At 30.9% G+C, this 13,016-nt stretch overlaps 1 protein-coding gene across 2 annotated transcripts in view; it reads left to right on the top strand.

Moving 5' to 3' along the window:
- The first annotated feature begins 4,524 nt into the window (after nt 1-4,524).
- LOC145314503 (uncharacterized) overlaps nt 4,525-13,016 on the top strand; it is a 45,982-nt gene continuing 37,490 nt past the window's right edge. For both annotated transcript variants that reach the window (XM_080154429.1, XM_080154428.1), the window contains exons 1-3: nt 4,525-4,598; nt 7,254-7,308; nt 7,517-7,581. In XM_080154429.1, coding sequence (XP_080010555.1) covers nt 7,275-7,308; nt 7,517-7,581 — 99 coding nt within the window. In that variant the 5' untranslated portion in view covers nt 4,525-4,598; nt 7,254-7,274. The remainder of the gene's footprint in view (nt 4,599-7,253; nt 7,309-7,516; nt 7,582-13,016) is intronic.

Below are 13,016 nucleotides of genomic sequence, written 5' to 3' on the forward strand. Positions count from 1 at the left end.
TCACTAGTTGCTACGCCTTTTGAGGCCTCTGGGGGCTCTAGGTTGTAAGTAAATGCCTGCCCATTTTCAATTTTGGTTTTTTAAAAAGTAGAATAAAAACAATGAACCATTGAGAGGCAACTTTGTAAAGAGAACCATATCCGTTCGTGGGTTAGCTAGATCCTTTGGTACAAAAAACAAGTATACATTATGTTACTTGTAAATAAGGATTTTTTAAAAGTATTTATCGTTTGAATAAAGATTGTATTTGAATATCCTTTTAGGGCAGTTTTGCAACTGTTTGTAGTCATCATCCTTGTTTTCTTATATTCCTTATAATAATCTTGGTTTAAATTTATTTTGAATTCATTAAATTTGGGGAAATATGAGGTAAATTTAACTGGTCAAAGATTTGAGTGTGACACAAATTTTGATACAAATTATGAAAGACAGCGACATGTAGCATGAAAATAAAACAATAAAACAATTTAATTGTAATAAAGGAAAGCAAAGATATTTCAGCAAGCATTTTATTGGTCCATAAATTGCTAAAGTTTAAATAGTAATATCTGTTTTTAAACCCTTCAACAAACAGTAAAGCTACAGCAATTTTGAACTGTGTCCAAAAGACGACAGACCAAAAACAGACATACACCAGTTATAAAAAAAAACAATATCTTTGAAAATACACATATCATAATTATTCATATTGGTTTTATTTATTTTTATGTGCTTTTGAAAAATCACATCTTTTCTTTTATGAACATAATGAGAAGTTTTACTATCTTAACATGAATATCATAATTTGCTTGTTGAATTAACCTAGATGATTTTTAAAATGTCGTATATAACTTTTATACAGAGATATTGAAGCAATTTCCACATAAAACTAATGTTAACCAAAAATCTAAAATTCCATCAGAAAATTTCGCTTTCATTTTGGCAACTAAATTTGCATCCTGTGTTACATTCTTTCTCCTTTGGTATCACAGTCAATATTTGGGGGAATATTTTGGAAATTTAGATTTTTTTCTTAAGTATCTTAATCTAAAAGTCAAGTGCCTACGAGTAATTGGATATCTTTCTGCAAAAGTAGTTGTATGTTTGTCTGTCTATATGAAATGTTATTTAATTTTACTTCTTTTTCTTCAGGTTTCTATTTCTAGCTTGTAAGTTTCAGAAATTAATTCATAGTGTTTCTAAGGAGTATAAAGTTATTTTATTTCTATAAGGCATCAGTTTTCATGAAACCTGATTTATTGAGGCTTTTGATTTGTTTTAATAATATTTGGTAGATTTTAGGAAAATATCCTATTTTAGAGAATTTATAACCTCAGTGCTCAACTCTAATTTTCCTTTCTCACTCTTCCCTCTCTTGCTATTTCTTTGCAGAATTGGATTCGGAAATTGGCATTTGCAATTTTAATGCAGTGTGCCTCTCTTTCTCAACCTTATCCCCCCCCCCCCCACCCTCCCCCTGAACATACTCTCAACCATTCCTATACATACATAGATGTTTTAGCCATGAGCATGGCAGCATTAGAATTATTAATTAATGAATATTGTTAATGGCAAGCTTAATTTTTTATATTACAGGATTTTGTTATTACAGACTATAGAGAAAAGGTTTATTAAAATGGAAGGTAAACAACAGTATAAATGTCAAAAAGATCCTAAGCAATGAAGAAGAATATGAGACTTTCCCTAAAATAACCCTTAATTAATCCTATATCTTAAGAAATTAAATTTAATTATACATATCTTTGATCCTTTAACATTACATTTAGAAAAATATTTTGATTATTCCTTTCATCTTTCAATAAATTCAACTCATTTTACCTTTTCTCTCACTTCATTTTCGATGGTTTGCTGTAAATTAGCATACCTTGTTAGGGTCTTAAGGGATAAGACATTCGACGATATACAAAATTACTTTTTAGATAGAAACTATTATTTGGTATTGCTAATGTGAACGAACCCAACTGAGATTAGATATGAGTCCGAAAGTTTTTAAGGCAAACTTATGAGAGAATGTGTTTACATTACAAATCTTTGTCTTCGTTAGTATACAGTCAATTGTCCTTTCACCCTGACACGGTGTGTACTGTGTAGTATCTGATCTAACCCATTTTCTTATTACCTGATAAAGATGGAACGGTTGATTACAACGTAGGGCAAGACCTTTATAGTAGGTCCGAAGGCACTTACATCCCAACTATTACAGACAACCAACCCTTTGAATGCACAACCTTTGTCTTGAAGTCTTAACTATGTACATATAGTAATTTGATGAGCCAGTTTTGAAACAAGGCCTTCCCCTTAATCTTACAATTGATGTCGTGCATCAGGCATAAAAGCAGTAGGTACAATTTTTAATGTCTTCAGATAATATACATATGGCAGGGGTGAAAAGATTTGTTCAAAATTGTCCCCCAAATTAATATTCTATATGGAAGTGGGTAGTTTGTAAAAGTTTTGATCAAAGTGTGTCATGAGCTTGAATATTCTTTCATATTAGATGGTCAAAATGTTCAATGGAGAAATTAATAAGGGAGAGAGGGAGTATTAGGCTGTTTATCACACTAGTCCCCAACGTTTTATGGTAACCTTTTCTTATTCGTCGGCTCAACAACTTTGGGGACTCTATTGAATTTTGCTATCATGGTTAAGTTCAGTTTTTTGAACGCTTCAACCACTAATTCTAATCTAAATTAACTGTAAGCTGAAATGATTAAACGAATTTCATGGTTAATTTGCGTATTTTTAAAGATAGTCTTGCAAATAACTTGAAAAATGTTTTATAATAGAAAATCTGATAACTAGCAAATTACCTGACCTAACCTAATAGAATGTCTTAAAATTTTCTATGATTTAAAAAAATTTAAGTACTTTTGATGTAACTAATGCATTTATCCGCCGTTATCGTCTTTGTGTGAGTGTTTGGGTTTGTGTGTATGGGTACTGATCAATTTCTCTTGTTTCTTTAATGATCAAATATCAGGAAGAAAGGATAAGTAATGATTAAATCAATCTGGAAACCTTAATTACACCTAATAAGCTAATATATATCAGCTACCAAGGGAAGAAATAAGCAATAGGATTTTTTTACAAAATCAATCAATAGTCCATTGTTCTATCCCTGTTTCCCTGTTAAAGATGCAGAATCTTGTAAAACAAGAATCTTACACACATCAAACATTAGTTAGATTTAGAATGGTCATTAGGATCCAAGGAACAATTATATTACTATATTATTCACTAGCGATTACGCCCCTAGAGGCTTCTAGGGGCAAATAAGGTGGAGTCAAACCTCCCCCCCCCCCCCTCCTATTTAAATTTTAGTTTCAAATAGAAAAGTAAATAAAAAATTTTACGGGGTCATTTTTTCTCTGGGTAATATAAAATAGGACCTCCCCCAAAATAGTTATAGACCTTTCCCAGGACCCATGAGAGGCAACACTCTAAAGGAGAACCATAGGTTTATCAAGCTATATATAATTTGATGCACAGGAAGCACATCTAGAGAATACTCACCAGTTTACGTGCGTAACTTAAGCAGTAAAGCTTATAAAGTTGTTAAAAGTAATTTTTTCGAGAAAATATAATAATTTCTTTGAAAAGGATAAAATCTGAATAAAATTACTCCTGTATTTGCATCTGACACGTCAAAGTGATCAATATTAGATAAGAAATCTGAGATTTCAGATACATCAATAGATGCAAGATTTTAAGGGAATATCCCTCTGAGTTCCTATTGGAACATTCAATCCCCCCCCTCCCCCCCCCCGCCCCCCTCCCCTCCCTAAACACCCCAACCATAAAATCGTCGGATGATTGAAAAAAGAACATCTACTGTTTAAAAAATATTTTTCATAAATGATTGTGTTTGTTTCCTTTTTTGGGGGAGGGGGGTTAATAATGAGTTTCTTCGAACATTTTGGTGTGTATAACCTTATCCACAAAAACTTAGACCTGCTCTACTAATTCTACTAAAGTTTTTATTCTTAAAATACCATATTTCCCAAAATTAAACTATATATCAAAGACCTAAAAATATTGTAAAATGTTGTTTTTCAGAAACATCAAATAATGGAACAAAATTCTTCTTAGGAAAAAAACTAGGAAAAAACTGTACAGAAATAAAGGTATTTTTGTAAATGATAATTACGGAAATCCATGAATCTTTTTTTTTTAACAAAGCCCAATCTGTACCACTTTTGACGTCATATTCTCCATCTCTTTTTTAGGGGTTTTATTTCCCACTTCTCCTCTTATCTCCCTCATTTTATGACGTCACAGGAATTAAAAGTGGTGAAAAAGTGGTACAGATTGGGCTTCTTTTTTTTTTGTCATTTGTTTAATGATCTTATGAAATCAAGATTTAGTAAATTATGATATATCGATATTTTTATATATATTCTGTCATATTTGATTGTTGAACCTTGTTGTTAGAATTTTGGAAGAAGATTATTCAGCTTAATTTCTGTACCTTTCCTCTAGGAAAATCAAAACATGATTATAATCATATGCCTTTAAACCTTATAAAATTCAGATTCTGTATCCATAAATTACTGTGCACGCCTTAGTCAGCCAGAGAAATCTTACTGCATTTATATCAGGTTAGATCTTGTAGTACAAGATATGCGAGGCCACTCTATAGTTAATGTAATTATGTCGGCATATGTATCTCTAGGAGAGGGCAGGGGAGTGAAAAACATAGCCCAAAACAATCCTAAGACATTTTGACTATGCCAATCAATTCGAACCAATATTTTTTAAAAAATGTATTATTTCATAAGATAGAGATTCAATAAATTTATAAATACTGATCCCCTTAAAATACACTTTGAAAGGTTTAGCCGTTCTTGTGACAAACACAGTACTAGAAAACACGAAAGATTAATATAATATAGTTGCACCACCATTAATTATTTTAGGCTACGCGATATTCGACAACGTCATCCTTGTTATTTACGTTGACAAAGATTATTAATTGTTTAAATATGAGGTTACTGACTTATAAACTAGTTGTGTTGAAATGTATATTTACAAATAAGTGAATATCTTTTCCAAATTGCAAGAGATTATTGCTTCCAACCACCCATCCCACCCCCCCTATTTTTAAAAAGAAATGAAAAAAAGAAATAATAAAAATCACATTTCTTAATCAAACAAATTTAAACGTTAAAAAACGAAAGTATAAAAAACGGATGAACCTATAAGAGTACAATTTTCAGGGGAGATTGGTTTTGCCAAGGATAAGTTTTATACTATAAGACGGGGGGGGGGGGGTTCATGTCATCAAACACTTATGAAAAATATGTTAACCTTCCCCTTCTAAAAACGTACATATTAAACGCGGGCATGACGCAATTTCCAAAATTCTCAGATTGGCAAAGGCTATTGGCGAAGCAAACCATTATCAAAACAAGGATGACAACATCCAAAAAGTGAAGCACTGAAACGGTAGGACAAACGGACATTAACACTTGTATAGTGTCTAAACTGAATAATCAGAATATAAAAGTATAAGAGTCGAAGCAAAATTGTAAGTAAATTTGTTGAAAAACTGCTTGATACAGGATAATGTTCATGGACATACTTACATTTTTAGGACTTGATTATAGAGTTGCTTCGCTTATAATATTGTTCTTTGTTGTCCCAGGAATCAATATACCAAAAATTAGATCAAACGGATACTTAGATCCATAAAAATTTATTGTTAAAAAAGTAGAAAAATCAACATGTTAAAAATGGACTACGGACATTCTGGTAATGATTATAGAGTTGCTTCGCTTTCTAAATCGTACCTAACTACTACAGGAATCATCATGCACAGTTTGAAATCTATAGGACAATTCTAACATGCCTAAATTAACGAATAAAAGCTATCTATCTCGGACGGACGGACGTACTGACGGACCGATCCTAATTATAGAAAAGCTTCGCTTTCAAAAATAGCTAGTGAAATTTAAGATTGATACTTTTAAGCTTCTAAAATATGCAACTCAAATCTTAATAAATTATGATTCACAAAGAACAGACTCGCAAAAAAATTGACAGGTCTTCATTGATTAGAAAGGCGTTGGTCATTGTCATTGGCAATTGCAGCGCAGCAACTCAATAACTATTTGTTTATAACATAGAGGTTGTAAGGAAAAATTTTACTATGGATTCACTAAGAAATTGTCAAAAATTTGTATTTTATAAGCTTTAGCATTTCATTTGTGTGTGTGTGTGTGAGTGTGTGTATGTGATGAGTATCTAAAGTAACAAGTGAATCACTGACAGATTAACCAATTATTCAAATACTCCCCGAAATATTTGATCTTGTGAAGTTTTGAATTCATATGCTGTTGTTATATCCACATAGTTCTGTAGTAACTTTATTCAATTGATATTGTGTTGAATAAAAGATCATCAAATATTTTTTTTTGTATAGACGAAATAATTTTATAAAAATAGATAAAGAATGCTTTCTTAATTTAAGTTTTAGTAAATGAAATCTAATATCTCTAAAAACAGAAATACAATGAAAGACGTATAGCAGATAAGTATGTCTTCCCTCCTAATCTTAGGGACTGAACTTTGTTCCTAAAAAATTAGGGAAAATCAATTATTCTTCATTGCTAAATCCCTGACTTCCTGCAATGAACAATTCTTTATTTGCTTAATTTGGCAATTTAGTTTGGCTAGATCCACATACTTAAGTCTGATCAGGGGTTCAGAGAAAAAGTAATTGAAGATGAAGTTTTACTCAAATCTATTTTAAGCTTTTTTGCAGATATTATTTTTATATTCTCTTTTCTTTTGTTCTTTTAGGTTTAGTTTTATAAGGTTTAGGAACCAAGGAGCCCTGCAGGGCTAAATCATCCTTCGGTGTTCATTTACAAATCCCTATATCCCTTGTAGAATCTAATCACTGCACAAATTGGCAGTTTAAGCTTGAATTAATTGATTATGCAAACTAGGCCTGTTCAATATTCTCATATTTCTGAAAATACTGAAAAAAATAATGGTACAAAGCAAAATATTGTATACAATTTTAGGGCTGAGTAGTAAGTACTATAATTGGAAAATTAACTCAATTGGCAATGAGCTCATTAGCTACAGAATCTTCCATTTAAAGACCTATTAAAAGACCAAATAATTATGGTCAGGTCTAATGCACTTGCACATATGCGATATGTTCTTGACCTAAATATGTTGGTAAAGATTTTATGCATCCAATTAAAATCTAAGTTCAAAAATAATTTTGTTTTTCTTTTTTTCAGGTTAAAAAGTACCGAAGAACCATGTGGGGAGACGAGTTAACTAGAGATGAATTAGGTACATTTTGATATTTTTTGCAACAATAATTTATGAGACCAAAACAAAGTAACGACTATGAATTTAAAAGTAGCCTTTTGGTTTCAATATAAAGGAAATCTTTCATTAGTGCAGTATCAATCAACCGACAGAATATGAGTGTACTGTGGTTTTTGAGGATTTTTTTATTTTTGTACTTATGAGACTGATATTGAAAACATTATTTTAGATGTGGTGACGTCTGTATTTAGACAGTTTGAGACTGGGTTGAGGGAAGGTGTTATTGATGTTAAGGTAAATTATTTAGAAGTCACTCTCCTTTATAAGTCAGTTAGGTTGGTAGGTCATTAGTTCAATTTTCAAATCAGCACAGTATGCATTAAGTTCAGGAAGACTGCCTTCCCCTCCTTCTTTAACCCCTTCAAGTCCCACCTCCCACACCTTGGCAAATCTCTGTGCACACAACTAATTCAAGCAATCAAACCTGATGAAATATTTAAATGTTTGCTAATAAAAAATAAAATTGTTCATTTTTTGAAATCTCTAATTTAACCTTAATATTTAACTTTCCTTTAATTTGTATTGAAAAATTTTAATAAATTAATTTTTTAAAATTAAGTTAGATACTTGTCTTGGTACGTGATTAGAAATTTTGTGATAATCAACCGATTAAGAATTTAGAGTTTGTTGTCTCAAGTGACTTGGCGCATTTTTTATTTCTCTCATTTGACCACTTTATCTTGCCTTCAAGTGGGCTTTCTTTGTTTTAGGTAGAAAAACTACTTTACAATTATAATAATTCATTTGTCTATATTTCTATCAGAGATTATAAACCATATTTCATTCACTTCAAAGCTTGAACTCCGCGACTATTTACAGAGATCTTAAGGGATGAGAGATTGTATGATAAATTGATGTATATCCCAATGATGATAGATTAATATGATAATAGTTTAAAACCAACCAATCATGATTAAATAAAATTACCTTAAGGTATTTAGCCACTGAATAAACGTGTTATTCATAGTCAAATATCCCCATCCTCTCTAAGTACTTGTAACCAGAATATTTTTTAACGAAAAAACTCTTTATTACGATTGTCAACTACTAATAAGTCTGACTTGGGACTTTCAGTGGTAAAAACTCATCCTGGTATTTTTTGGGCTGGGGGGGGGGGGGGGGGCAGTTAATAATTAGGTTGGAACCCGTAATTAATTTTAATAATTTACTTACCTGGTCTGTAAAAAAAGATCTTTGAACCATTGTGCAAATAGCGATTTTTTGAGAAATTTCATAGATTTTAGCAAGTAAATTTGCTTTAGGGTTGAGGGTAAATTCTTATATATTTTTATTAGTTTAGGAGTAGAACAAAGCCCATAGAGGCACTTTTTCTATTAATATACCAGTTTTCTTTAAACTTAATCATCCTTGTTCAGTAAGTTTAACCGTTACCAAGTCTGTTTTTGGATAAGAAATTCTAAATGACTGTGAGAGAAATCAATAGAGTTGAAAAAAGGTTCAGATAACTTCATACGGCCCATACTAATGTTTTTTTTAGTTTTGGGAGGAAAAAAACAGTAATCTGTAGTTAAAAAAAATTTAACTGAAATACTGTTTAAACGAGAAGAAAACAATGATTATAAATAATTAAGATTAAGAAAATATGATGTGTCTTTTTTAGAATTAGTTCCAATCTTTCCTAAGTGACTTATAAGTGTATCTTTGTGACGAAAGAACAGACAAGTGGACAGACGGACACTCAAATTGAGTTATAGAATACAGATGATATTTCTAAAGACATCAATATGTGGAAATTACTTACACAAATCAATCATATAGCATATACTGCTCTAAGGAGGTGGTGTTGTATAGTTATTAATATTTTATACACATTATGACCTACCATAATTCTGGAGTAGCTTCGCTACTAATTATATATTTTCAAGGTTACATCCAGATGTGAAAATTGCATCAATCTTTGATTGAACCTAATAAGGTGTGAAACTTTTTGTAAGATTTAGATACTGTCAACCATCCGTCTAACCAATTAGAAAACTAGATGCACTTTTTTGCTTTGATGGTAGGTTTTATGCTAGAAATTATCGTTTACTGATTTTGATTGATTTTAAATAATATCTTAGGTTTCTCAAATTATGCAAGATAGAAATTATGACTGCAAGTCTTTTATTAGCAAAGCTACTCTATAATTCCAAATCTCCGTTCGTCTACTTTTCTGTTCGTCAATCCGTCCGTTAGAAACGAAGTGGCGGAAACGTGATTTTCCTGTCTCTTTTTGTGTTTTAAGATTAAAGGACAAGTAGCTTATTATTTACTCTTTAAATATTTCCTAATATCTTTGGGGGTTTTGGTTAGATATTCAAAGTTTTTTCAATAGTAGTAACAAAATTTGATTTCCCATTGTTCTGAGCATCTAGTATGTAATTTACTTCGACCGTCAGTAAATCGAAAAAAAAATGTTGAATAAAATGAAAATTATTTTCATACCAATAAAGGAATATTGCAGACAGTTAAAGTAAATGTTTATATTTAAATATTGCATTGTTTGTAAATGACTGAATTAAGAATAAATTAAAAGTCTGAGAATTACTAATGACATTGACAAAAAATATAGGTTGGTAAACTGATGCGCCATTAGAATACTAAATAGTCGTGGTAACATGGTCATTTAGGGCAAATAGGATGAATTAGGAAAACAGTACAAGGTTTCCTGAATATTATACTTTATAAGCATTTTTGAATTGGATATGGTGTGTTACTTTAACTCTGAAAGTTGACATTTCGATGATTCAAATTGTATTTTTTTTATTTAAATTTTAATTTCTATCATGTTCTGTTCCATTTTCTTTAATAGTTTCTTTAACTTTAAAACTATGATCTACATATATTTTCTAATAGCAGAATTGTTGTTATTTTGAATCAAAACCTTTTAAAGTTGTCTCAAATAATCAGCGAAATATTATTATGCTAATGAGGCATTGACTAGATAGATACACGAATGGATTGCTTTAAATACTTAAATTCTAAAAATTAGAATCTTTTTTCAAAAATATAATTGAAAAGTTGCTATAATACCACAACACCCCTCCCCCCTCCCCTCTCTTTTCCACTATTTTAATCATTGCAAAAGAAAACCTGTATCTAGTCCCTGTGGTGATGAGTTCTGATCCCAGATTTTACCTAATTAAATAGTAAAATTTATACAAAAAAAAATTCTATTTCAATACACAAAAATCCATATATGTACCTAACTGTTGAATGGGTGGGGGAAAAACATCAATTTTCATTCTTTCACTGAATTTCAAGAATAATAATAATCCCAAGCATTTTGGGGCTCTCATGATAAACAAGTGTACAAGTTTGAAACGCGTTTGATTTCATACATTTTTAAATGTTGTTAGACTTTTGCACTACCAAAGGCAAACTTTTTCACATAAAAAGTGATTTTTTAGTATCTAAGTATTGCTTCAAAACCGATTAATTTCCGCTGGATTAGAACCGGTTCTCAACATCGTAGCATGGTACTACAGACAATTTTACACCAATGTTAAAATAAAAAGCAAGACATTAATACCGTTAGGCCGGCTCCTTCGGCCCTCGGGGCTAACAAAAATTGGTTTTGATATTTATTACATTATATGAAATTTTAAAGTATTCTTTTTGCTATGATAATAATGCCATAATGAAAGATTTCCATGTATGTAGTGTAGGTGTATAATAAATTTTTATTAATTTACATATATATGATATTCAGGTAAGTTTAATATTATAGAAATGAGATTTTTGAAACATAATATTAACAGTAAATTTGTTTTAGTTTCATTTGACTTTTTAAATTCTATAATTTTTTTAATCCTTTAACTTAAAGTTATTTTTAAGATAAAATAATATTGCAAAACAAATTTACAAGGTCTTTTTAGAAAGAAAGTCAAACCTACTCTTCAATTGACCTAATCAGTTGTATGGTCGTGTAACTAGACAAAGGATGTCCAAACTTTTCTATGAAAAAGTCTTTTATTCACAGGAATAAACTGATAGATAAATAGAATAGACAAAAACGTAAAGCTGCAAATTGCTTGGATGGTTATGGTTTCTAATCTCTGCCCAATCCATGTCATATCCAATAAAATATTATTATCTCTTCCAGACATACATTGGTCAAAAGTAGAATGATGTCTGTCCGTCCTTCCGTCTGAAGTTTAAGATCTCGGAACCACTAAACCAATTGGATTCTACTCTTCAGGGAATATACCTACTGGCCCTGTGGTGGTTAGAGGCTAAGGACGAAGCCAAAAGTAATCTATAAAACAAAGAAGAACAATATCTGTCTGTCTGTCTGAAGCTTAAAATCCCGGTAACCGCTGAACTGATTGGGCTCTTCTTCTAAGGGAATATGGCAACTGGTCCTGCACTAGTTTTGAGCTACTTTTGATATTGTCTCTATAGATTTAAGAAAGATTCTCTATACTAGGGAAACTTCCCAATTTCTCATGGAGCCAAGCCCCTAGTTATATTGTCTATAGTACGAAACTTTTGTTTATAATTTTATTACTAAAATGTATACAATCTTTCACTCTATCAATTAAATAATGAAGTCTGATTTTTTTTAGATTTTTGTGGCTCGATTACCTATCCGTTTTTGTTTTTAATTTTGTTGGCCACACCAATACCTCCTGCTGGTTTCTTGACCTTTTACAACAAAATCTTGAGAAAATTGTTTAATAATCAATTGTTGGAGTAGAGAGATAGGTGAATGGGAAATCTTCTCATAAATTAAGAATTAATTTATTTTCCTGTTTGATATGATCCTTCCCCAATACTTAGTTTTAATATGTAAGGAGGATTTTATTCATCTCTCCCCAAGGACCAATGATAATCTACATGGTAAAGGAGAACCATATCGGTTGAACCGTTAGCAAGATCTTAACTACAAACAGATAGACACAGCCAATAACAGGCTGACATCCTGTTACTACTAGTTGATACCTTTATGGACAAAAACAAACTAATATAATATATTTAAAATCAGAACATTACACATTACATAATTCATAAATATCCATGGTTTAAATAAAACACGTAGTTTGGTTTAACTTTAATGAAACAATTAAGTGCCATTGAAATCTCCCTCCCCCTTATGATAATTATTTTTGAGTCATAGAAACTTACTATCAAAGGTGCTGCACCCGTTATAGTGTTCATACAAAATACAGCGAAAAAATTAATGATAAACAGATATTTTATAATATTTATTTGGTTTATTTGGGTTTGAGGTTATGTGAAGTGCAATTTATATCTTCTTTGTATAGCTTGTAAGTTTCAGAAAATATTTCATAAATATTTAAGATCTGTGTGTATTAACACGAAAGGACAATAATATTTTTCTCATTTAAAAAAAGCATCAGTTTTTATGAAAACTAATTTTGTTTTAATCTTATTTTTCAAGATACTAGCGGATATGCTCTAGAGGCCTCTAAAGTGACTTAAGCAGGTGGGAAGTCTACCCCTCTTTCATAGTTTTAAAAAGAAAAGGAGAAAGGAGGTTTTTTTATAGGTCCTATTTTTCTGGGTAGGATGGTGTTACTCTCCTCCAAATTTTAAATCTTCCTAGGATCGTGATAAGCTACACTTTAAAGGAGAACTACATCAGTTCAGCCGCTAGCGAGATTATTCGGTACATACACAAGTCAGACTGAGATTCTGTTATTTTT

Source organism: Acartia tonsa, chromosome 3 (genome assembly GCF_053477335.1).
Source record: "Acartia tonsa isolate MP-2025a chromosome 3, ASM5347733v1, whole genome shotgun sequence".
Classification (NCBI taxonomy): Eukaryota; Metazoa; Arthropoda; class Copepoda; order Calanoida; family Acartiidae; genus Acartia; species Acartia tonsa.